This window comes from Teleopsis dalmanni, chromosome 2 (genome assembly GCF_002237135.1).
Source record: "Teleopsis dalmanni isolate 2A chromosome 2, ASM223713v2, whole genome shotgun sequence".
NCBI lineage: Eukaryota > Metazoa > Arthropoda > Insecta > Diptera > Diopsidae > Teleopsis > Teleopsis dalmanni.
This window is the reverse complement of record NC_051847.1, coordinates 170360004-170388000: the sequence shown is the minus strand read 5'-3', so window position 1 is coordinate 170388000 and position 27997 is coordinate 170360004. Positions and strand designations below refer to the sequence as shown.

Here is a 27997-nt window from a genome sequence, read left to right as displayed (position 1 = left end):
TTTCGATATAAGAAAATATTGACAAGAACTTAAATTGTTACTGATAGCAAAGCGACCTTAGCTGGTATTTATATCATTTCTAGTTCTCAATCAGGTACTATACATCTAAGAGTAATATGTTGATATATTCATCAGTTAACTTTATATGAGTATTGAGTAACAGGGTTAAACTTGGCAACTATAGGGGTGAAGAATTTATCAAAATTGGCATATAGCTTTCTTCTTAATCTTCATTAAGTAAACTATAATGTAAAATGTATGGGTATGAAGAAAATTTCACAATTAAAATGTTTAAAGTTAAGATAGAGAAAAACAACATATTTACTTAAAATTAGTGAAAATGTAAAAATTGTGTTTATAAATCGATTAACTTCTCTTTTTAATATGTCTTGAATTTATATGCCGAAGCAAAACCAGGTGAAGCAAAACCAAAACTCTTATAATTCTTAAGCATTCCATTAACTTGGTTTGCTGCTAGTAGAATTTTTAAAATTTTTGAACGTTCACTACGTTGTTATTCAATTTCATTTTTCCTCAGACTTGTCATCACTGTGCTTTTTATCATGGTTTTGACTTAATGATTATATTTATGGTGCTGGTATTTATAAAAAATATTCAGCTTAAAAGATTTTCTATTTAATATTAAAAGCTTTTAAATTTTTTATTAAATAAAAATAGGTCCTTCAAAAAATAAATTTTAATAAAATGTTTTCTTTATTGTATTTGTATTGTAAATATATGAAATAAAATTTTTTTCGTGACTTCGCTACATTTGAATTTTAAATTTTCTCTCCTTCACAAATATTTCATAAAAATTGATCGGATATATTTTGAGCACACAAACAGTAAACATTCAGGATTATACATTGTATATAGAAAGGTACTAGTTTGTACGACAATAATAAACACATAATATCTATAGTTTATTTACATACAATTCTGATAATTTATTTCTTTCGAAAAAAACAATAGATTTGTATATATTAAGTTATTATTTTCAGTATCAAGAAAAATATACTAATAAACTTTAATTTATATAAATGTACATGAAATCGTTTCTCTCAAAACAAAAATCGTATTAAATGTTTATCAGCAAAAACAAATAATACAAAATTTATTTTAAGCTTCAAAGCAAAAAATACACATTCAAGAAATAGATTGGGAAGTAAGCTTCACTTTCATCCAATTATCTGCTCGAAAAAGTATCTTTGCAGCACTTCACACATAAGTACATCTGAGAACGTGGTCACTTTCAAATCGAAAACTACTGACTTGGCATTTCTGTCCAGCGTTGACGTTTGTGCCTCTGAGTTCGTTTATGCGATACTCATTTGGCATTGTCATTTTATTTCATTCGACACTGACAACTGATAAGCAGACCCAGTAGCGTCGACAGATTAGCAACAAATTTCTTGATTTCTCACAACAACACAAACAAATTTAATCAAAAATATTTAAATCTACATACACTACATCTATTATCTACGACAAAATATTTGATGTGTACATTAGAAAACGATTTGATATTTTGTTTGTTTTTAATTTAGAACTAATTTTAACGTAAATAAAATTTCAGTTCAGTAGGCGCCTCTGTCGTGTTATTTTATGATATTAGCCAAGCCAAAGGACATATTATACTCGTAGCTGATTCCCAGCAGTGAATATATTTTTGAGAAAATTGGATGGATACATTGCCTGGTGAGATTGCTTGTTATTATATCCGTCCGATTATTTATTTGTTTGTTCGATTGTTCGTTGCAACATATCAATTTTACATACTTCCACACAAAGGTTGAAGGGCTTTGTATCTCGTTCCGCTAGTATCTCGTTCCACATATTCTTCCGAAGGCACGCATCGTATTACAAATTACCGAAAACATCAATTCGAATGACTTTGAATTGAAATGAAATGAAGTGAAATCGATTCCTTCATCCACTGTTGATGTCCAATTTATATTTGTATCTGTTATTATATTATTATTGTTCGTAATATTAGGCACTTTTTTCAATACAATGAAGTTTCTGTGTTTCAAATATTTTGGGTTTTAGTATTTTTCCTAAATCTGTTTTAGTCCAAGTGTTTACAGAATACAAGTGTTGTGGCAACTTTCTTTGCCTTTAGTAAAGGTGAAATATTTGCATATATAAAGCAAAAGTTTACAGGAAAACTATAAAATTTAAATAAACTTGAAACCCACTAATAAAATTATTCAATTAATTCACAATAAAAAAAAATCATAGCAAATGAAATATAAAATAAATATTAGAGTTTTGTTAATATAGGTTACTTTCACACCACAATAATTGTTATACGATATATTTCCTTGACTTAAACTTGGGTGGTCGGCCATATACGTTACGTTGATAATGAAGAAGTCAATTAACAAATCAAACTTAAGGCTGTAATTAAATCTTATGTAGTGGTTTAGTAAAAAATCTAAATTATTAAATCAACAATATAATAAACAGATTAAAAGATAAGGTTGCTGATTTTTGTTTAAACTTTAATTATTCTTCTCTAATATAAAGACAAGAGTCGGCTGGCCTATCACGTTTTCATTTTCATAAATACACTGGTCTGTCGACAGTTACTAATAAATTTTTACTGCCTCAGAAGTGATCATTATTGTTTTGTTAACATATCTGCTAAGTTTTATTACTAAAGAAAATTCCAAAATTCGATGCGAAAATATTTATCATTTTGATATTAAGTTCTTACTGTTTAACACGCTCGGTGATTGTTTAATGATTCATATTGCATGATATCACATCTTAAACTAAATATGATGAAATACGCTGATTTGAACTTCTGGTTGAAAGAGTATGCCCAAATCAACACCACGAAATGAATAATCCTTTAGATAGTTGAAATAGACTTATGGGATCATGCCGTTTTAGTTATGATAACACTATTATCAGTCCAGTTTTTGTTACTTTTTCTTTCAGTTACACTTTAATATATTCATTACAAATCCTATGATCTTTTTATTTAAGTAATCGTACCGATTGCTACATAAGTATGCTTTCATTAGTATATTCGTTATCATTAGTACTCGGGACCTGGGTTTAACAAATGATTTTTAAATAAACATATATGGTATTCTTTAGTGCCAACCTTACTTTTTAAAATACCTCAGACCGAAAAATCTAAGGGGTTTAAATAAGGTGTACACGGTGGCCATTATGTTGATGGAATAAAGCACAGAACGTTGTTTCTCAGCCTTTCTTGGTTGACGCGTGCTTTGTGCGAAGGTGCTGAGTCCTGTGGAAAGTCCAACGCCTACGACCGAAATGTTCATCTTCCCAGAACTTAAGTTCTCCCTCTAAAATAATTTTCTGATAGATTTAGGGATTTATTTTTACCCTAGGGTCGATAAATTCGAGGGGCCCACACCATCATCATCGGTGACGCCGATATGTTAATTAACAATAATCTTCGAAGTTTAAAATATTGTAGCTTTGTGTGACAGAATTTCATGATATCACTGCTCTCAATGTAAACTAATCAAAAAAACATTTATCACTAGACGAGAAAAAAAATTTAACCTTCGATAGATGTATTCTAGTTATTTTTACGTTTGAAACTGCTGAATCAAGGCCTTTCTGAAATATACATATCTGTTTAATTCTATTTTCATAATCAAGTTTTTAAAAATTGTAGGTTTTTTTATTTTTAAGGAACTCTTTGTTTTCTTTTCGATTTGTGACTTTGTTTTGATATAAAATTTTTTTGATTGATCATCCGCTCAAGTTTTATCATAACTGAAATATATGTGAGTATGAAATTGTCCATTCCTACCCACTGAGGTCTCTCAAGGCAAATAAATCATCTTTTTTTTAATATTTAATTTAATATAATATATAATAAAAATATCTTCATATCTATAAGTATTCCTATTTATTAGACAATATATAAAGACATAAATAAGTATTCCCATTTATCAGATAATTTGGTAGTCAAATGTATATTTCAAATTATATAGGTTGTACTGATGACATATTTTGAAAATTAAACAGTGAACTGAATTTTAATGGGTAGGTTTTAAAGCATAGTCTAGGACAGCGTATAATGCAGTGATCCCTTCTCAGCTTTAAGGTATGAAGGTATTTAAGCAAATAATATTTCATATTAGGAAGATGACTTAAGGGAGACTGACGTTACTTTTTTTCTTTTGCTTTTCACTTTTTTGTTTGTTGGATAATTCGATTGTTTTGATTTTATATATCTTACTGATATATATAGGTTCAATTATTATTCCTTTGTTCAATTATTCCTTTGCTTCTCTTTATACTTCCCATATGTTTAATTTTTAAAATTAGTATATAATATTGGGATATGTTTGACTAAAAATTACGCAAAGAAAATAAATTCATACTGACACCTTTTGAGTTCGCTGCACAGGTTTAGTGCATAGTACTATTTCAGTATATGTCTCAACTCCGGTGATCATGTTCACTACTTAATATGTTGAAATTTGTCTAATATGTTTCTCCGAATATACTGAATTGCACTTCGAGTAATATAAAATACACTCTTATAAGTCAGTTAAATATACTTACTGACCTGCATATATTGCTTTATAGTTTTGGACATATTCAGTGTGCTCATATAACTATCAATATTTCCACTCGGAGACAACTATTGCTCATTGTGATGCCATCAAAGTTATCTGACAGCATTGAATTTATAATAACAACTTCATAAATGTACAAAATTGTACATTGAGATGAATTCTATATCTTGCATGTAGGCACTGACGAATAAGTTGTTCACATCATTATATTTTAAAAGTATCTACATACCCGTATTGTGATTTTTATGTTCAGGGAAAATGTTCTGTTTTAATTTTATTTAACTAAATATCTAACAACTTTTTTGGAAAGTAAATAAATTGATTTTCTTGTTTTTCACATCAAGAACATAAACATGTGGTTAAAAGTTCTGGTGCAGCAACAACCGTACAACCATTTATCATGTCTAAAACAATAAAAATATTTCGAGGACTTGTTTTCATAACCGAAAATAAAATAAAAATATTTTGCTAAACAACTTTAAAGTTGTACAAAAATTTCCTATCAGATGGCATTTTAGTGGTGCGCAATACAGTCTTCACTAACAAATTCAACAAATTCAGATACGCACGTATAGAAATATCTATCAGATGCAGCATACAGAGCATACAGAGCACACAGAGTAGGCGGACGGACAGGCAAACCAACAGACAAACCGACAGTCTTGCAGTATTGATGTGATACCAGTACCACAAAAATAAGCATTTGAAGTTGTAAAAGTAAAATGTTAAAAATCGTAGTAAAAATATCTTTGAATTTAAATACGAGTACGTTCATGTAGGAATTATCAAATATTGGTCGGAAAGTGTGCGCAATTCCTCAGTAAATAACACAAAAAAGACCAGAAAAAGAAGTTGAATTACTTTATCTCCTGACTGCAATTTCGATTAACACTATGAATGGCTTTTATATTCTAAAAATTCAAATTCTTGTAGTCTCTGGCACAGTTCGGTTTTATGGCAAGAAAAACAACTAAAGTTTTTGGGTAAGGATAATAATATTTCACTTAGGAATATGGTTTTCGTTTCAATTTATTCATTTGTAATCGAGTATCCTTGATTTGCTTTTGGTTGGAACCGCAATCGTATAAAGAAATTTTGTCTGCTTTTAAACAATTATTTTTAATAATCAACCAAGCAAATGTTGTTTCAAGTGCTTGGATAAAAGAAAATGGTAAAGCAAAAATAGTCAAGAGTAAGTATTCTGGAATAAAGATACTTTGCTGATGACTAAGTTTTCACGAAATTTAGTCATTTAAAATATTCAAAAAAAAATATTGAAGTATAAACAAAATGAATTCAGAAGAAATAATTGTTTTGTTTTTATTTTATAACAAAATAATTATATATTCTTTAGTTTTAAATAACGGCAATTAATTTCAATAGCTTAATGAGGACGAAAATATGATAGCTTCAATTCTGTAATTTTGTTTTAAAACCAATTTAACTATTTAAATATTTGTTTGACATATTGTATGATTTGTTTATTTATACATCCAAATTTAATAATATTTATTTGTATATTTATTTTTTTATTTGTGAGTTAACATTTGAATGCTAGTTCCTGAACTTAATAATCCTTTAAATATTAATACTGATTCACGATGACAACCACCGATAACATAAATATATTCAAATAGTATTTCAACCAGTGTTGATTACAAAATACCCAGTTCTCCAATTGTTTAAAATACAAGAAGGTTCTGGAGCTGTGTGTATACCATTTCACTTAAACAATCAAAGTGTAAGAAGACTATCGAGATTTCAAAACGAACAAGCAATATAGTATAGTCATATTGTTGAATACCAACATTACAATTCAATGAAGCTAACGGCAAGTGGATGTACCTCTATACATAAGATATATAACTAACTAATACTGATGCGATTTACTTGAATCAAATTAACGATAGACCAAATTTTCATACCTTAGCGAATATTGAAAAATTAACGGGAATTCAATATTCTGCTGTATCACCTATTTCTAGACTTTACGGCAGCTAGATACCGTGTAGCCGCAAAAGAATTAAAAGAAGCCATGATAAAATTTAATATTCCTTATAAACTGAGATAGTTAAATGAAACATCATATCAAGAAAACACTGCTAAATTGCTGTTCAATTCAAACAACATCTTTACTGTTGTTGGTTGTAATAGATAGATTAGCTTCTCTTCAATCTGACAGCAATATACGTGTCTCTGGTGTTTTCACAAGAGGGACCATATATAGTTACTAACGACGGTCGGATATCGATATATGTAGACGATATAGTCTTATTGTATTAACCTTAATCCCTGTTGTTAAAGAAAGTTAGTTGCTCAATGATAGACTGAAATTATGACAATGTCTTGTATGTGGATTAGTATCTGTCTGGAGTAAGTAACAATAGTCTCTCTTGTTAAATCTCCAGACAGATAATAAGTTTCTCAATGACAGTTTAAAGAACATCAGCTGAAATTTTGGCAAATTTGGTAGTTATATATACATATAACTTTTTAAAATCTTTGACTCGTAAAAAAAAATACTTCTCTTTCAACCTCCATCAGTATTAGCAGATATGCGGACATAATAATAAGTGACAAATTTTCAGCACTGTTGAGTACATTCGATTGCCAAGTTCACGCATATAATTGAGCGAAAAAACTCTGATAACCTACATTTCTCGACTTCTATTATAAATTATTTTGCGGTTATTGTGATATACAAAACCTTCGAATTATTTAGAAAAACTTAATCCAGAATTGTAGCTGTCCCCAATTTATTTACAATAGTTTCAATTATTCAGTCAAAAACGGTTCATTCTTCTATACTCTCTAATGTTATTATTATTCTGTTGAGGCTAGTTAAGTCAGTGCACTTGAGCACTTTTACTCTCTATTAACATAACAGCGAGGTTTCTTCATAACCCTTCTCTAGGCCTTGACTGGATTACTGTTTATCACTTTATCAGACTAAACAATAATTGATAAGAATATATATTATATTTGAATATTCAATTATCTAAATAATCGGATTAGTTTAAATTATCCGACCTATCCGGATATCCATATAGTCTATTTTGTTTTAATTATTTCATGTTCGATCCAATTACGTTAAAAATGTTAATTTTATTATACTATTTTTTTGTAAATTCTTTTGATTTTTGTGCTATGAAAAGAATTAATGATTAATATTATTAATATTTTACACATACATGAATAATATCTTATGTATTTGACCTAATACTCAATATGGATATGAATGCCAAAACCAAAGTATTTCTCGAAAATATTTTAAACGTTTCTATTAAGTAAAAGATAGTAAAAGATAGTCTAGTAAAAGTCGATTTTTGCTTATGAAAGTTTTACTCAACGTTTGTGCAACTTCAAATAACAAAATTAATTAAAGAGAATACTAATTAAATACTTAATTATTACTCAAGTCATTGCTAGAGAATAACTAATAGAGTCACTTAAACAAGTAGTTGACTCACTCAGCTTATGCAACTAAATTTGATGACAATTAGAAAGGACAGTCAGGACTTTCGGACTTAACAATTTCACTTCACCGGCAGCACTCGTTCATCAGTAGTATACAGTACAGAAGTATACGTGTATAATAGATATATAATAAATAGGTGAAAAAGAAGTTGTTAGTGATTTAACTCAACATTCATAGTATGACAAGGACACAGCAGTGCTAAAGAGAAATACCAACTATAAGAAAAAAATATTTCATTGAATTTTTTAAACTGAATTGAGTTGGCATTTCAGAACTCTGATTGAATGTTAGTCACAATCTTATACAAGTTTTTGCAAAATTCTAGGAATTTCATGTATTTCACTTCACAGTATCTATTGCTTGTTTCATTTAAATGCTAATATATTTAACTATTTATATACAATAACAAAAGATGTACATCATATGAGGTATAACGTGATGAACGAGTATGTATTCTGTATATAAATGCTTGGCTATCGTGTGCAGGACACAGCTCTGTATATCTTCAGATCCTTCTGCATGTTTTCAGTTGTCAACGTGTTTCCCCCATATTAATATATGGTTTATTCGTTTTAAAAATGTGATTTTCTTGATTAAATAATTTATATTTTTGGTTTCGTTTTGCTTTGTTTCATTGCCATAGAAATGCAGTAAGACCATTTTTTATTTATTTATTTTTCTTTTTTTTTTTTATAAAAAATTTAATTAGAAATAGTAAAAAGGATTTCTCTCTGATAATGGATGGAGCTAGACGACACAATTGCTGCTGTCATTTTTTGAAGTTTGTGTTGCAAATAAGTTTGTGGTTCTCATATAAAATTTTTCCCAAGGCAGTGGTTAATTTAATTTCAGTATTGCCACTAGAAACCGAATTTATTTGTGTTGCCATTTGTGCTTTCAATTTTCTCAATTTGCAGTATTCCTTCCTGGCGTTGCGTTATGTGTGATGTTCGTCAGAGCTATTGGCCATGGTAGACACATATAAAGCAAGGAAGTCGAATAAAGTTACTGATGTTGTTTTAAAATTGTTTGTTCTACTACAATTTTATATAAAAATTCACCATCTCTGTTTTTATCTACTTGCAGTTATAAACAATTCTAATCATAACCAAGCAACGCTCTTCAAAATGACGAGGAAGCCAAATTTACTACACGAGTGGTTCAATCTGTTGGCACTGATTTGGATGATTCTATCTGACATTTGTCTGAATGGTAAGTCTTAATTCAATTTGTTTCATTTTGACACAAGAGCGTCATAAATTTATAAAACTTTAATCAATTAGTGAAATATATTTTGACAAATTTTCATATATGTTCTCATAAATTTTAAAATTCATTTATTATTTCAAAAAAGAACGCACCACAAAGTCAAAGAACATAAAAATATTGTGCAATTAAAACTGTCACATGTGTTGTATGAAAATTCTCACATACCAGTACGTCCATATATATAGTATGTATATATGCACGAAATTTAAATAGTTAATTTCATTTAAGTTCAGTGGAAATAAAAATGATTGGTTCTATTAAGAAAAAAAGTAATACGAGTATGAGCATTTTTCCTCTTAATTTATGCCAATATGCAAATGAATGTTTTACTGTTAATATAAAGGCAAAGGCAAAGGCACGTTGGGCATCATTATGTATTTATGCATTTACCTCCATAGTGAGATCATTTACTCACAACGCCGATGCGACGAGGTATCCCAGCATATCGTTAAAGGAAGACCTAAATATTGGTATCACTGCGCGCTGGTACCGGGAAGCGTTCACCGCATAAATGTTTAACAATAGGTTGTGTTTTCAATTAAAAAAGTTGATTAAAAGTGAAAAAATGAAATAAAATAAATTTCATTATATGGAGACAATTGCACTTGTGCAGTATCTCTCTTCCGTGCGTTATGTGCTCGAAGGCTTGCAGGATATTACGACAGGCTCGCGGAATACAGGGTTTCGCGTAGGTGCTCAACTGTCATAAATTAAAACGCAATACACGTTATATACATTCTTTTTCGCTTTAATGTCGAGTAATTAAGTTTTTGATGATTTTCATTTTTATTTTTATTTTTATTTTCGTTTTTATTTTTATTTTTATTTTATCCAGAATGTTTTATTGCACATTAAATAAAATTCACTTTATAAACAATTTCAATACTGAATTACGATTCTGCCATGAAGCTGTGAAGTTGTGAAGCTGTGAACGAGCGAATATGCAGCTGCAGAACACATGGGACTTCATCTGCAAATATCAATACGGAATTCTCGGTATAAAAAAGTTCCCTGTTTAAATGCATCGCTTAATATAAAATTAAATCAAATAAAATTAAATAAAATTAAACGTTTATGTTGTGCCACTTAAATAGTTTTATTTTTTATTGCTTAATTAACTTAATTTAATAATACGCAATCTTTTTTTTTTTTGGAAATATTTCATTTTTAATTAAATCATATCTATTGAATTGAAAGCCTTAAACGATCACAAGTAAATTTATGATTTCATTTTAACGCAATTTAAAATTATTGTTTTAATTATATTTCTTTGCTAATTATTTGTTCTTGTAATTGATGTTCTAAATTATTATATTTAATAATTTTTTTGATTTTTTTTATATATACACTAAAAACCGCGTAATCGTTATTAACTTCATGTGCATGATATGATATCATTATGCAAAATGTTGACAACCCTATGAAGAAGAATAAGAGATGACATTACTTGCAACGATATCTGAATTTGAATTTAATTAAATATATTGTGAAAACACAAAAATAATATATAAATAATGACACATTATTTGACAGTAAAAGATCTTGTGTGTTAAAGACCAAAACAACTTTACAAAGTTTTTTTTACTTATTTGAAAGTATTGGATTACATATTTACAAAATAACATAAATGGGAAGTTTCACTTTATTGGTACAGTAGAAGAAAAGCGCTTCCATAAACTATTTTTTGGTCGACGCTGTTTATGCGGAATATGCTCCAGCGATTAGAGTATACCAGGCGTGGTTTACGTGGTTTAAAGTTTTGATATTGACGTACAAATCAAGGCGTTTTTTGAACAGCCGAAAAAGATCGATAAGAGAGCTCTCAGCTTGAATGGAAGTCAAGCAATATAAGCTATAATATAATATAAGCTATAATTTAAATCAAGCTACCTTTTTAATCAGACCCTTTTTCCCTGGAAATTATTTTGAAGTAAGAGAATTATACTGCCGATCCAGTATAAATAGGCAACGTTTCTCTGAAGGACATAATTGCATTTTTAACTGCTTAAAGGATGTAGTAACGTGGTAACAAGTTTCCAACAAAAGAGTTTTAATAAAAAGATTATCTAATCAAAGCTAAGGAAATTGGGTACCGTACGAACTGAAGCCAATAAATGTTGGAAGACAATTATTCGTTTGTGAGCTACTACTTAAGCGACTAAAAACATGGGTTTTCCTGTATTATATGTAACTATATAATACATAAAAAGTGAATTTATGACGATAATACCTAAGAAAAAGAGATCGTATGAAAATCTGGAGCGTATGTGCATCAACACCACTACCAAAACTGAATATTCCTAGTTTTAAACTTATGCTATCTGTAGTATTCAATGGGACCCAAAAAGTGTTATTTACTATAAACAATTAAAAACGAATGAAACCATCACTGGTTATATGTGCAAAACACAATTTATAGGTTTGAGTCATACATTATAGCAGAAACGTTCGATTATCTTAAAAATAAAATGATCATCAACACATGGCAGGGATTAAAAATTGGTCGATTCGATGAAAAATTCTTTCTACACATAATCCAAATCTTCTATTTAAATATTTTGCTCAGTTTTTAGTATACTGCAGATAATTTCATTTTATTTCACAAATTTGAACTAAACTATATTATAATATAGTATGGAAGAACTATAAGCTTTCATTCTCTCTTTATATCAATGTTAGTGTTTTTGTTTTACAGTATGATACTTTATTTTAAAACGATTTATTTAGTGTGATGTTGTGCGTATATAGATATTTGATTAAATTTATCATTAATATTATTATCCTCTTTTTATATCTAAAATACTGTGCTACATAAAAACCTAAGACTGTTAAAAGCAATTTTGAAATTCATAGCCACATAAGGTTAGTTCTGTATTATACTGCTCGAAAGTAATTCTAACAATATTAACCAGATCCACCCATGGTTTATCATTGCGGGATTTAAGCGGATTTATTTTTTAATGCCTTTTCCATAATGAGTTTCAGTAAATATGTTTTAAATGCTTAGTTAGTTATAAACCGAAGGCAAATTACACTAAAATTTTTTTATATATCTTGTAAATTTCTACAAATTTTATGTCAGTACATTTTTAGATTATTAAATATCTACTAAAATACAATAAGGAATATGTTATTATTATGTTATCAATATCCGTCTTCTTCTTCAATATATGTTATTGCATGTATTACCACTGCTATCGTTAGTGGTTTTATAATTATGTACTATAACTAAAAGCGTTTTCGATTGGTAAATCTGGGATAATTTTTTCAATCGAAATACTTTTTTAATGTAGTTTTAGTGCAATTTCATTTTCGATTGATAAATTTGTGGTAAAATATATAACTCTAGATATTTTGCCAGCGTAGCAAGATGAGCTGAAATTACCAGATAAACTGTAATTTGATTTAATATATGTTCTTGTAAAAAATATATGTGTTAGTAACACGACTAAAAAAATGTTAGATTACTTTAAAAATGTTGTAATGGACAGCAACAACAAAATTTTACAGATCGGGAGTAAATTTAAATTGAAACCAGTTTTTCCAATCGAAGACGCTATATCCTTATTGGACTAATAGTTTTAATTATTATTTTGGAACATAGGATTGCTAAGGTTATTATATTTATATTCTAATTTTTTGCTACAGATGTTTCTTCATTATTTTTAAAAAGTCACGTTGCTACTCATCTGTTATTTCAATATATAGATCTATGAAAATTTTTGCAGACAATTTACGAAAGTGTCTGGAACAGTCCATAGGTATATTGCATAGCACATGCTTGCCTTTCGTTTTGTTTGCTTGTAAAATCGCTTCCATCACATATAATTGAACATGTCACTCTCAAATTTGCATTCCTTTTGTGATTTTTACAGTAAATAAAACAAAAGACGGTCTCAATATGTTGTCATGTTATCGATACGATACACAACATTGAATCTTTATTACTCGCCCAGAGTGTGTTGCTATAGGTAACAATTTAAGCCTCTGCCATATATGTCACAACCGCCATGACATGCAATAGCTGCATTGTGTTAAATTTTTATACGACTGCCTTGACTTACCGCAAATGCCACAGCTGTTATGAAAAAATATAAAAAAAGTCTGGATACATTTTTTTATGAGACCCTTTTTAATCAAGCACAAAGAAAATATTTAATATATACAAAAATATTAAAAATATTAAAAATATTTCTCTTTGTTTATTATTTTAATGATATTTTTTAATTAATTATAATGCGAAAAGCAGAGTACAAATTTCTATCGCAACTGCAATAAATGCAGTAATAATTAATTAAATTTTTAATTATTTTCTTGTGTAAATTTAATTTCACCTGCAATGTTTTGTGGTTTGTGTTCCTTTGCAGCGCACTGTTTGAAGGATCTTAAGATATTCGTGCCGGAAGCTGTTATCATGGGAAATGCTGCAACACTATCCTGTCAATATGATTTGGAGCAGGTAAACTAACACAAACTAGTCGCTGTTTGCGTGCTAAAAGTTCCGAAAGGAAAAAATTTGCAACATTTTGGTTTTTGTGGATGCAATGGTGGCGCTTTTTGGTTGTATGCATTACACCGCCAGTCCAATGAGCTGCTACTGTGTGCAACCAAATTGCGTCATGCACGCCATTCACAGCAACGTTCAAAGTCAATTTGCACTACTTTGAAATGTTAAAATTCTTAATTAAAATAATTACAAGGTAATATGTCTCTAATTATTTTGCATTTTTGCAGGCGGCCTTGTACTCGGTACGCTGGTATTTTGGCGCAGAGGAATTCTATCGCTACGTGCCAAAGGAGTCGCCACCCACATTAGTGTTCCATGTCTCCGGCATAAATGTTGATGTAAGTAATTTATTTCATTTGTGTTCCACCAACTAAGGTTAAAGCAATTTTTTGTCCTTCCCATTATTGTGGATGCTAATATTGTTGTTACATTTGCTCCTGATCCTGCTCCTGCCATTGCTCATGTTGCTCATGTTGCTACTATGTGCTACTATATGACGGTATGCAAATAAATCTTTGGACTTACTCTATAGACAAACTCATATGAATAGTTTTTTTTGGTCGCCTGTGCAGTAGCTACGCAGTGGTATGTGCCAAATTTGTCTTGGCAGACGTTTGATGATGGTAAAATTTTCTTGTTGGAATTTCTGTACAAATGTTTGTTCAAATGAAATAAACAGGGAAAAAGGAAACAAATAGATTTTTATTGTAAATAATGAGAGACAAGAAATAAACTTCAGCAGGACAATTTGGCAGCAACTCAACATGATGGCATGCAACATTACGCACCTTCATGCTTCTGTAGAGGGATGTGGAACAACATACCTAAGCATATATATTATGTGAATTTGTGTTTGTTTGTATAAATATATTTGGAATGAGATTAAGATTTTTCGAAGTTAGTGATTTGCATTAAATAAAAGCATAAATACTTCAGGATTGTTAGGGAAAACGGAGTATTGAAAATATAGCAGTTATTTTAGTTTACTTTTGGTTAACAGTATTTTTTTAGTCAGAAGAGAAGTAAGCTAGAAAATTATGCTTAAAAAGCTTTGTGGGTTAATGTGCTGGTATTATATTTTCAGTAATACATAGTACTGCATTCATTTCTAGTCCATGAGATATCTTATTTATTAGCCTAATTGAATTTCTTATCTGCCTAATTGACATAATAATTTCTTAGTAGCAAGCAACTAATTATAAAATGTTTACTTTTTGGAGAGGTTTTGAAGAGTAGTAAACTACAACACAATTTTTTTTTTGTATATTATTTTAATTAATGGATATCCACCATCAATGGTCCTGGAATTATTTTTTATATTTAGTTATTCTAAAATAATTTAAAACTCAGAGTCAGCTTTGATTAGTGAAAAGACTCAAAACCGTACTTGACTTGTATGTTTGCATTTTGGAATGCTACGTTATATTAGAATGAAACCATGAACCAGCTATAGAATAATTGAATTAATTAATTATATTTATTTTTAGTTACAGCATTAAAATGGTTCTATAAAGTCTACAGCAAAAAGTCAAAAACATTAAAGTTTCACCAATGATTTATATTGCCAGGTTTATGAACTCTGAACTGAATAGTTTCTGAGCTAAACTGGCTACTTGTGAATAAACACGATTAGTCATCGCTTCTAATTTGACAGGCATAAGTTCTAAGCCTGGCATTTGCACTGAGTGGCTAAGCCTGTACCACTGATAATGAGTTCATGACAATACTCGGAAAAGCGTTGTATGGTCAGCCAAATTTCAATAAAGTAACTAAATTATTGTTTGCCCTTTCTTACTGTGCTATTCAAAAAACCTCAAAAATTAAAATAAATATGGATGATATGTAAGTAGGCATTCAGTTTCCGCACATCGACATTCAGATTTTTAGTGATACGAATTATAGGGTTAGTCCCATTGAGGATTGCGTGTCCACCCTTTCTGCTAGTTTGTTAATGGACAATATGTAATTGTAATGATTACATTACTTTAAACCTATCAAAAGGTCATTTTGTTTGGTGAGCAAAACATATCTGTGTCACTTGTTAATCTAAGAATTATGGCGGATTGGCATATCCTTTAGCATATGGGATTATATCTATTTCTATTTTATCAACATAAATATACAATTGATTTTTATTCATTTGTAAATATCTATAAGCACAAGTATTTATAAGTATCTTATATAAATATACAGATACTTAGATATAGACATACAGATACATATATTGTACATTATAACTATGCTGAAACTGTGTTGAAGAAATGAAGCTACTAAAAAATTATATATGTGAACCTTACAAGACTAATATCTACTAAAACAAGAAGTCGTTTAATATGTTTTTTTTTGTAGAGAGAGTATTTGTTAATCACACACAGAGCTGAAAACCTTCTTCGTAGAAGAGGTTGATGGTATTTTTAAAGTTTTACTTTTTAAAAATATTTAAAGTATATGAGTATGTCGATATTGAATATAACCTCTTAGACTCTTCTACGTAATTCCATTTAGTTTTCATTAGCAATGAGTTACTCACCGTTTTAGAAATATGTCTAACATTTAAATATTTTTTTTTTACTTAAGTTCAAAAATTTTTGTAACATTTAAATGTTTTTGTTTTTCTTGCTTAGTGTCTGATTAAATCTTTCCAAGAGAGAAGTGAAGAAGCAAAATTTTAGTATACAAGATGTACAAATCCAAGATACATACAAGATGAAATGCATCTACAGAAATATTTCATACATTACTCAATTACTCAAGATATAGCAACTCTTTTCGGCAAATGGCCTATTAACACCAGTGGGTGTTCATGATTTGACAAATACTTTTTTTTTGTAAAAAGCATAAATAAAAAGAAGTTATAAAAAGTTTGTGTTGAAATATGTAATTTAAAACAATTCCGCAGTATCTGGGTAAGAACAAAGTACAGCTATACGCATCTAAATTCAGTACAAAACTTTCTGAGATGCCTCTTCCGTATATTGTTAAGCTATCACTATCACGTCAATATATATATTCTCACCTCTTCACTAAAAATTATGGAATCTTACTAGAATAGCTTAATGAGCACTTTCATTTTTGACCTAAATTAAAATAAATAGGAAAAGTTATAGTTTCGAAAGAGAAAAATTAATGAGTCCTTCATGGAAGATTTATTTAAATTAAAGTTGTTTTTGAATGAAGTATCAATTATTGATTAATGGCCTTCAAATATGTAAAGTTCAGGCTTCCGTAATACCTTCAATTAATTATTTTTAAAAACCAAAAAATTAAAAATGTGAAGTACATTACACAGCATTAAGAATAATTAATATGAAGCCTGGGCAACTCAATCAACTTTTCAAAAAATAAAATATAAAATGCAATCAACGAGAATTAAAAAGTTATGCTTTTCTCATTTGGAATTATTAAAAATAATTGTAAAAGTTTTTCAATCATTTTTTCATCGGGAATATCTCGCGCATTATTTCACCTATCCGCGCCTACGATTCACCTCACTTCAGCTGCCAATACCCTAATTAGCTAATATTGTTTTAATAATGAATTCCATCCATGCTCCGGCAAAGGATGTCCCTACTCCTACATGGAACCCTTTCCACGGCAACACAATAAATTAAATTTAATGGAATTTTGTTGTAATTAAACATTTCTGGCAAGCAGCATTTTTACTTAACAAACACGTCAGCAAACATGCCCCAGCCAAGAAGAATTCCATTTTCACTGCACAAAAATTTTTAAATGAAAAATGTATTGGGTTTTCCTTTTGTGAGTTTTTATTAACAAGCCTTGTAAATCATTATTAAAAGTGGGAATGAGAACTCGGAAAATTGTGTAGAAAAATGCGAATAGAAGCGCTTTTAATAAATACAAGTTATTTATTTTAGTTGAGAGTAGCCAGAGACAGTGAATAAATTGAAACATAAATTTCAACTCGAAAAATGTTGAAATTTCCTTTGCCAATGTCGATAAAACAGAATTTCGCACTCTTCCACCAAAAAGAGTTGTGAAAATATAACTAATTAGGAAATATTCGAATAATCTAGTAACAAAAGAAGGTCACTTTAATGAATGCATTAATTCATAAAAGTGGAAATGTTCATTAAAATTATTATTTTTCATTTTCCAGATACCTTTAACTACAAATGAAAGAGCAACTCATTTGTAAACTAACAATCCTTTATATGCCAATTATAAATTAGATACTATATGTCGCAATATACCTATAGCTTGAAAGATAATTTCAAGGTATTCAGTCATAATTATACATAATATATTTAAGATCACAAATATAAATGTATCGTATATAAGAGGTCCATTTCTTTCTTAAAGTAAAATCGTATTAAGATATAGTGCTGTAGAAAGTTAGAAACGAGGTTAAAATTTATTTATGTACTCTACAACACAACTCTTTAAAACTCTATAATTTAAAACATTGCATTAATTGCAAATTAATTTAAAAATATTGATATAACCACATATGTAATTGTTAAATTGACACTAAACTGGTCTCAACCGATTCCATATTTAGTATCAAATGTGGCTCTGAAGTGAACCACAAACGAATCGTATGCGTCACAAATGTAAATCTGCGAAATAATCTTTCATTTATAAAAGAGACTATTTAGATTTATTTAAGACAACTACTTGAACACTCGATTTGTGACTTTTCCGTACCGCTCAATAAAACGGTGACCAGATATCACATGGTTACTATAGAGATGACTGTACTAATAAAATGTGAAGTGACCTATATTCCATAAGTACAGACTTATAAAATGTAATAGGACCTATATTACATGAGTACAGTCACTAGATTTGATACAGTTTGACTGTTCAACATAATAGTGTTAAGCAGATCGAACTTAACATTAACAGATTCACTATTATTCGTGAAAGTATGCTTGGTATGACAGTATCCAGAAGTTACAAGTTGCTTTAGTCAGACTTTCCGAAGTCTGTTCAAAGTGCCATAGTACATCCGCACGAATGCTGTGCTAAAATACCTTTAATGAGATCTGTTCAAAAAATACATAAGAGAAGTTATGCGTACCCGGAAGCTATATGCGAAAACCGACAGACTGCTCTACATAGCACTATCTAATCTCAGAGCAGTCACTAGCCATACAGATCTTAGATCAGTAATAATCAATAATAATCAGCTTGTGAGGAATGCATAAATTAATAAAAGAGAAGGAAGGGACTCTGTAGAAACCCCCCAGCTAACAATGAGTAAAAGTGCCCAGTTGCACTAACTCGGAAAAAACTCAACATAAGAATCAGATAATACTCTCATTAAGTTTACGATGCTTTCCAAAAGCACTATAGAAATGCAATCGCATAAGTCACGGATGATAGCAGCTCAAGATCGTCAGTTTATAGAAGCTTTTAACCTCTTTGTTCAGTAAACTGGAAAATTTTGTTTGTTTATCAATTCTCAATTAAGAATTTTTGTTATCAGGGAAATCTATTACAATCCTAACTATCGAGAACTTTTAATATTTCTTTTAACATCAGTAGAAAACTGTCGTTTTTGCAAAAATAATGAAATAAAGATTTACTTTGACCTCTTTGTATTTCTCGCATTGCTTCGTATTTTTCTTTAACGCTTTAATTCGAGTGTTAACCTTCCGAACCAGTTCTACTGAAGATGCAGTTTTATTCCGACCACCAGCATAACGTTTCGCAACACTGCTAGTTAAATTCTAACGTGTAATGGTTTGAGATATGAAAGATCTATTCATAATGCGGTGACCGAGGGCCTTAACAATAGGCACAAACAGTTTTTCGATAAAATATAAAACTATCTAGATAAATTTAATTCCAGATAAATCAAAATTTGCAAAAATCCTAAAAGACAGATTTCAATGCTTCTATTTTAGTAAAACTAGATTTTTATTTTCTAGATGAATAAATACGTCCACATGGGACTTCGTTCAATCATAAACCTATATATATTTGTGTGTAAATAGGTTAACTAAGAAATAGTTGTATAACATCTTTAGCAGTATTTCATTTTAGTTCTGCAAAGATATTCGAAGATGAGATTTTGCAAATGAATTTAATTGATAATGTGTGTGATTGTCCAATTTTTTATCACAATTTTGGAATCTTTTCCTTTGATTGTTGGTACTCGGCGTTGCTTGTGTAACTATTTGTGAGTAATATATCAGGGCCCGCTTAATGCTTATATCAATAGCATTCATGATCAGTATCCTTGAAAATAATAATAATATATCACGGTGCGTTGTGAACAATGTTTATGATTCGAATTAGAAATGTTGGATAATAGCTGGTTTTGTATTTGTTGTAGTCTCTAAATGAGTTTTGGTACGCTGTAATTTAAATTTTGACTCAAATAATCTCCGTAATACAAGATCCAAGGGTCTTGGTCAACATGTAATTTCTATGGGTCAATTCTCTATCTGAATGAAAATAAAAAGTTTGCATATGTAATATACATTTATTATTTAAAATCAAAATATAAATACATACATAGGTCGACTGTAAGAAGAGCTATATTAACAATTTCTTTTGCTAGTAGTGCAATAGGGTTCTTGTCGGGTGGTAGTGAATAACCCTCTATTAAGCTATATCATTTTTTAATATTGAATAATGACGCCGTTAAAGTCAAGATGGATACTGATGTTATTTTATTTCATTTGTTTTTCTGGTTTTGTTGATTTCCAGCCATAAATTACTGCAGATCACTAATTAAAAAGTATGTAGCAATAATATTAACAGATTTTTATATAAGTAAACAATATTGTAGTATTATATTCTATAATTGATTTGCTAGATTTGTCAATTGCAATGGAGTTTTTATAAATTAACAATATTATGATATTAATTTCTATAATTGATTTGTTGTATATGTCGATTGCAATGGATTCTTATTTTGCAGTGTTGATGAAATATCATTAAGATTGTTCTTTCCAATTAATATTGAAATAATGGATTTCAATTTCATTCCATTAATTAATTCCTTACTTATTATCTATGAAACCATAGCTAAACTTAATTAGATAAATAGTTTTGCATTTCAACTATCTATATAAAAATATTCTGTACTGTACAGAGAATATGAAAAAAATCGTTTGAAAAGAATTTCAAGTGATTCGCTTTTAGATAATTTCATCTTTAATGCAGGTTTTCCTTCCTGTACTTTAGTTTCAATTCGCATTTCTTGCTCTATTTTATTTAAGCAGCTTCATTTTAATTATAGAATTTTTTCAAGTCACTTTCTTTTTTCTCCCTATCATCTTTTATAAAAAAAAACAAACAAAAAAATACGATGACGGATAGAGAGGAAAGTGAAAAATAAAATATACCAAACTTAAAGAAATTAAAAAGTGAACAAAGTGGAGGAAAGCATGATGAAAGACTTATTGAAAAATTTTACGGAATACATGATTGATTATTGCATGCTTCTAGGCGACAAGGATAATGAAAGAGCTACAAAAAAGCAATTAAAACTATTGCATAATAGACCAAGAAGAAGCCGCATAAAGGCTTGCTATAGACTTACACACAAGTACTTCACTCGAAATGGTATTGAAGTCAAGGCTTGAGCAAAAAAATAGGCGCAAAGAAGCTGTAAACTGCAGAGAAATGGGCGGTTTGACCAACTTTCACTTCTGGTTTCAACAGTAGCAGAATGTAACAATGGACTCTTTTGAATTCCATTAGAAGGGATTACTTTAAAGAAATTAGTTGAAGTTAACTGCATACAGCAGAGATCCTTTCAAATTAAAATTGCTATTATATACATGAAGACTTCTCATTGTATAGAATTAAAATACAATAACAAATATACTATATAATTTTTTCTTAATTAATAATAAATATGCTAAGAACTTATGTTACTTCATTGCAATTAACGGCTTGCAGACTAAATTTGAGACAATTAGTGTAAAAATTTTTAATTATCAATTTAAATCAAACTAGTGTTTTAATTGACAAATTAAATATTAACCAACCCATTTCATTATTTCTCACTTGCCTCTGAAGTCTAATTGAAAAGTGAATTTTTATAAGGTTTAAAGACAATGGTTTCGTAGTGGAGGGACACACTATAGTTGATGGTTTAGTTGATGGTAAAAGAATTACTTTTTTTGTTGTTAATATGCAAAGAATTCATTGTTACAATACTTAAAGGTCCTTCATTAAGGTGAAGTATTCATTGTAGTCATTATGTTTTTTACTAGGGTTTTTGAACAGTTTTCACTTTCACTTTCACTTTAAATGCATTTTGTGTTTATTTAGCGCGGAAAAGTTGATTTCAGGAAATCAAGTAATTATCTGAAGCTCCATAAAATGGTAACTTCACTTTAATACATAAATTTGTCTATGGATTAAAGTTAGTTTAAATTAATCTATTTTAAAAATATTTAAGTTATTATTGATGCATTTGATATATGCAGTGAGCGTATAACTTAAGTATGGACATATTCGGGTATTTTACAGCCATTGTTTCTATCAGTCTCCACATCCTGACGGAAAAGCTAAGGAAGCTTTTCGCAATATTAATTAAAAGAACATTTAATGAATGTACTCCCTATAGGACTGATTAAATTCAAATATTATGATCGAGGACACAGTCGGACCGATTCTTACATCTGTCATATACAGTTCACCCAAACATACTGTAAAAGAAGAAACCTACACATATTTTTTTCAATATTAGGGAATCGATTTGTAAAAATATATTCTGGGGGTTCCGATTAACCACAACGAAGTAAATTATACGAGGTAGTAAGACTCTTGAAACTTAAAGTTGTTTCTACGGGAGAGCTCACATACTTAAAATCAGATTCAAGAAAAATTTCAGATCTTATTGATTTCTGTGTTACCAGAGGTTGTCTTTATGAACCTTTGCAGTGCAAAACCAGCTTAGTTATAATCGGATCATTCACCAGTGATTATCATTAAAGACCTTAAAAACAAAATCTAAAATGTCATTTACACAATAAACGAACTAATTATATTAAAACAATATTGTCATCGTCTCTAAATGTCAAAATTTCACTAAATTGAAAGGAAGAAATAGTTGAAGCGACTGAATATCTAACTAGATCTATTCAGGAAGCAGCATGAGAAGCTACTCTTCTACTAAAATATTATATGAAGAATCTAGTAACTTATGATGGAAAGATTATAAAAAAATTAAGAGATGAACGCTAGGGTAGAAAAATATAGAATCGTACCAGATTTTCTGAAAATAAAAGGAAATTAAACAAAATTATGAAAGATCTAAATTTTCTTTTAAAATGACAGACGGAGTTAGATACGCAATAGTTCTCACTTATATACTCTTGTGGAGTGTGGAGTCTCATACTAATTATTTACTGTGTAATCAGGAATGTCATATGATGATGTATATATATGTAATATATTTGTACACATAAACTTATGATCGTCAGTTATATATATCAACCAGTTTACAAACAGTCATATATTCGAAACTTAGAGCTGAATTAAATAATATTTGATAACATGTTTCCATTCTATTGGCATGCATCGACAGATTCAGCATTGCCTGCTCAATCGATTCGTCTTTGTGTGTCGATCAAGAATGTATGTATTCATTGACAATACCCGTAAAGATACAGTAATTAACTGGAAGATACAATTTTATATTGCTATATTAAAGTATTTGTTGATGATTTAATATATTCATTATTTAAAATTTTATTCGAATATTTTCTGTATATACCACATTTGTAGTGTTACAACTAAGTATTCTAACACATTTAAAATATAATTTCTAACACTAAATAATATAAAACTATTATAATTTATTACGATTATAATATATAATTATTTAGCTATTATAGTTTAATATACAAAATATTTACATATTTATTATGTATATTATTTATTCTGACTTATGTATTGAAATAGCCTATAGTGCAATAGTTATTTAAAACAGATGTAATTCGAAAATACAAATCAAGTTGCATTAATGGAATACATATTTGAAGTAGTCTTAGTATCTTCATAAAACGGAACGTACCATCCCCTTAAGCAAATCAATCTACAACAGAAGTAACGGATAGCACCTTTAGTGTCAGTCTGTTTATGCAAAAGAAAAAAAACGTTTCTTAAGTGTTTGAATGTTAAAATTACTAAGCCAGTGCAAGCGGAAATGCAATCACAATTGCAACGCAGTATTTGCATTTGTCGGAATGCGTCTGTCAGCGACATCCGTCAACATTCGCTGGCAACTGTTATGGGTTTACGTTTTATGTAGTGTCGAGTGTACTTGGGCGGCCACTTCAACATTATTGGAATGCAAATTTATGTATATTAACTTCATATGCATATACCAGAGTGCAGGGAAGTGGGTCTGCAATTACAAGCAAAGCAAACAGCTGCTGTTTCAGCGATTTTCAAGTGCACTACATCCGCTTTATGAGTCGCTCCTGCAGTGACTAACTCAGACAAAGTGCAAATATCATAAAATCCATTTCGTCTATTATCAATGATTTAATTAGTTCAATTGCATCGCATTTAAGGATGTGCATCCATTACACGCATATGTGTGACTCAAAGGCTTAATTTCTATTCGTATAATGAAATTTTTATTGGAAATGTAGCAGAAGTAATAAAGTAATATTAAAATTCTATAAAATGTTAGTATAAAAGATTTTATTATATATTGTTTTTAATTTTTTAATAATTTATTAAAGGAACTCGCAAATTCTTAAAAGCAAATTTAAATAATTCGAAATTTTTTAATTTTGCGGGAAATTGAAATATCATCTATGACTTAGGATTTAAGAAATTGGATTTTGGAACAATATTGAATAACATTAAAATATATGGATTAGAAGAGATTAATATGGTTCAAAATTCGAAACCCCTTTATAGTAAGAAATAAACTGGAAAACCTAAGCATACAAATACGTACAGTAAGAAATGGAAACTTTCTATCATGTTTTGGAAACACCACCCTACAGCAGTAGGAGTAGGAGTATGTTCAACACACCTCATTACTGAAAGTATTAGTTTGTAATAAGAAATCAGTTTCTTTCGTCAAAACGAAGGTTAAAAATCAGTTCCATATTTTTAGAATTCATGCGAAACAGAAGTAGATTTCTTGATTCAAAGTTCGTTTTTGACATATGTATATTATTCACATATTATTTTTTAACGATTGAATTAAGAAATTACAAAAATAAAGCACTTAAGTCACCATTAGAATACTGTCATAAGCCTTATGTTAATCGGTGATACATACCGATCAAAATTATTGAAAGCTGATAGTTTCATAACAGTCGTCACCTGTCGAATGCGTCATTTATTGTCAAAAGCATTTATTTTAAATTTTAATCAGGATATGTTGTCCGATAATATTATTTCGGATAACGACACGAATACGATGTAAATTTTTTTATTTAAGCCGTATTTGATACGGTTAATAACAATCTTAAAGTAAAAAGAACGGTTAACAAAACTTATATCTGAATTTTCGTTCCTTGGAACTATTGGCCAAAACCAAATGTAAGACAATATCCATTAAAATTATATATACTGGCGTTGCCAGCTGTTGTGAAGTCAGGTAACTATCAATCCACCTAGTTCATCAAGCAACTGATGAGTTTATCTACAGTGAAAATTGTATTCTCATACATATCATTTTCAGTAATGATCGGTTTCTATGAACATATCAGTAATAGTTGGATACATTTTGAATCCTCAAAAATATTACAGATTACCACTAAAAACACTTGTCACTTATAGTTGTATGGTATATGTCTTTATTTGCATTGGACATTCAACAAATAATAAAACTTTTAATGTCATAGCTTCATTTTAAATTAATATACTAATTTATTATATTGAAAACAATTGCCTTTATATATCTTCAAATAATTTTTATTTATATTTAGTCTTACTTTTACTTTGCTATTCTTAACGAAAAGCAAATTTAGCTTATATGTGAAAATGGCGTTTCAATTTAGCAGAATTCATTTTATTTTAAATTCAGAAGTATTGCATCAATTCTTTTAAATAACGTTATCCTCCTGCACATGATGTCCGGAAGTAATGCTCACAAGTGGTCTTTCCAGCACTTGCATTCGGTGGTTGCCGCTTCAATTAAAAGCCACACACAGATTCGTGTGTACCAGTGCTGTCGACTAATCTAAGAACTTGCGGAAAAAAGGACGATCTCAGCTTGCGTAACGTTTGCTGACCATAAATATGTGACGTTCCACTGCTCAAGTTAGCAATTTGTGCTCATAGTAACTGTAATGGAAAAGCACAACAACAGCTTAACAACTTGTCCTGCGTATATCCTGTTCAGTATGTCAAGTTGCATGTTCTCAAAGCAGAACTTTCGCATACTAATTTTAGCAGCAAAAACAAAAAAAAAATAAATAAATAAAATTTTTAAAAATATAAATTCGGAAACATACGAGATTGCAGTGAAAGTAGCTAAAGGCTGCGAATGCAGATTTATATGCATTAAACTAGCACAAAGGAACTCTGTGCAGTAAAACCTTTGCCTTTTTGCGGCATTTCATCTTTTATTCAACTTTTTACTTTGTGCGATTAAAGTTTGTATATTAATTTTTAAAAATACTTTTACTATGAGTGCTATCAATACATCTATTTCTCTAGATCTGCTTAAGTCTGTTAATCTTATTGACCCTGATGTTTCAAAGCCTATATGTTATGCATATTTTGTTATATTGTAGAGAATCCTGCGACTAGCATATACATTAGTTTGTATTCAACATCACTTACTGGTTATATTAAACTTAATTTTTACAAAATAATAAAGATTTAGTAACTACAATTTTGGCATATTTTGCCTTTTTCACTACAGCAATAAAATTTGTAGGAAATGCAGATTAATCCTTCCAGCACGACGCTGTCGAGTTTAATTCCTTCCTATGTAAATAAAATGTTTGAATTTTGCGCTGCTCTATAATCCATTAAAAAATTAAAATTTTGCAGCGAAATGTTGCATATTTAACGGAATTGTAAATAGAAGGATGAACATCGTGTTATGCCGTCGGACGAACTAAATTGTGTACACATTAGTCAAGCCCGCTCCAAATAACTTTGGACTGACATTTAAGGTTTTCGCTAAAGCACAACTTATCTCGTTGAGAAGAAGTTAAGGGTAAAATTTCATCATTTTATGATTTTAAATTTTAAATATTAAAATTAAATTCCAAACGCAACTTCAAAAATTTTGCAATAATTAAAAAATTTTAATAAACAAAATATGTACATTTACAGAATAAATCAATCGCACTGCAACTATTTTTTTCTATTACAAATTGAAGTTTATGGAACCAACGGACAAAGGAAGTTAGAACAACTAACTTTGAGTCAAAGCTGCAAAACTATGGATTTATACCTAACTCAAATGTAAGCGTGCAGAGTAGTTCTCTACCCGCAAAGAAGGGCTTGACCACCACATCATTATAGTACTTTTTACTTACGCCTACAAGCGTACCGTACTAAGAAGCCAGACGGTTGAAGATCGTCCTGGGAACAAATGAAGTCTGGAACGTTGTTTTTAGCCTTTCTTATTTGATGCAGCCATTGTGGGATGGTGTATAATCCTATTTAATAGTCCGCTCTGTCTCAACAGTGTATAGGTGCTCACAGTCTCAGAGTCCCTTTCAAAATTTGTTTTCGGCAAACTTTCTTATTGCCTTTGGCAACACGATCCAAAACACTATAGAAAAGCCATCTGCTACCTTTAACTGCACAAATGTTGGTTGCTGATTTCTGATAGCCATTCGAATATCTTAATTGGTGTGGGAATTCCCTTTTCAGTGACATCGATCATCTTATATATATTTAAATTGTGCAATTGGCAAAATTTTCTCAACAGAAGAGTTGATATTAAAAATCAAAACCGGGATAGTACTATACTCGCTGGACATTTTCAGATTTTCTCTTTGGATGTTACTTTAATTTTCATATTCGTTACGTTGCTTTGATTGAGAGAAACATGTTTTATGAACTATTAAATCTTTTCGCCAATTTTTTAATTGGTGTAGGACACCTATACCTATATGCCTCTGGTACCATATTTAAATTCCATTACGGACAATGTTCTTTCAAAATCTCAAATATAAATACATTTGTTACGTGATTTACGTAATTTATGTTAATAATAAAATGCGCTGTTAGTAGTCCTCGATGTAGTGT

General features: G+C 29.6%; 1 protein-coding gene across 2 annotated transcripts in view; it reads left to right on the top strand.

Moving 5' to 3' along the window:
* Window positions 1–27997, top strand: part of LOC119683748 — a 180590-nt gene that overhangs the window by 144549 nt on the left and 8044 nt on the right. Inside the window, exons 1-4 of one of the 2 annotated variants that reach the window (XM_038097579.1) lie at window positions 1571–1698; window positions 9139–9264; window positions 13689–13780; window positions 14056–14166. In XM_038097579.1, the coding sequence (XP_037953507.1) occupies window positions 1683–1698; window positions 9139–9264; window positions 13689–13780; window positions 14056–14166 (345 nt within the window). In that variant the 5' untranslated portion in view covers window positions 1571–1682. Of the gene's footprint in view, window positions 1–1570; window positions 1699–9138; window positions 9265–13688; window positions 13781–14055; window positions 14167–27997 lie in introns of those variants that run through there. The other variant, XM_038097580.1, reaches the window with a different exon arrangement.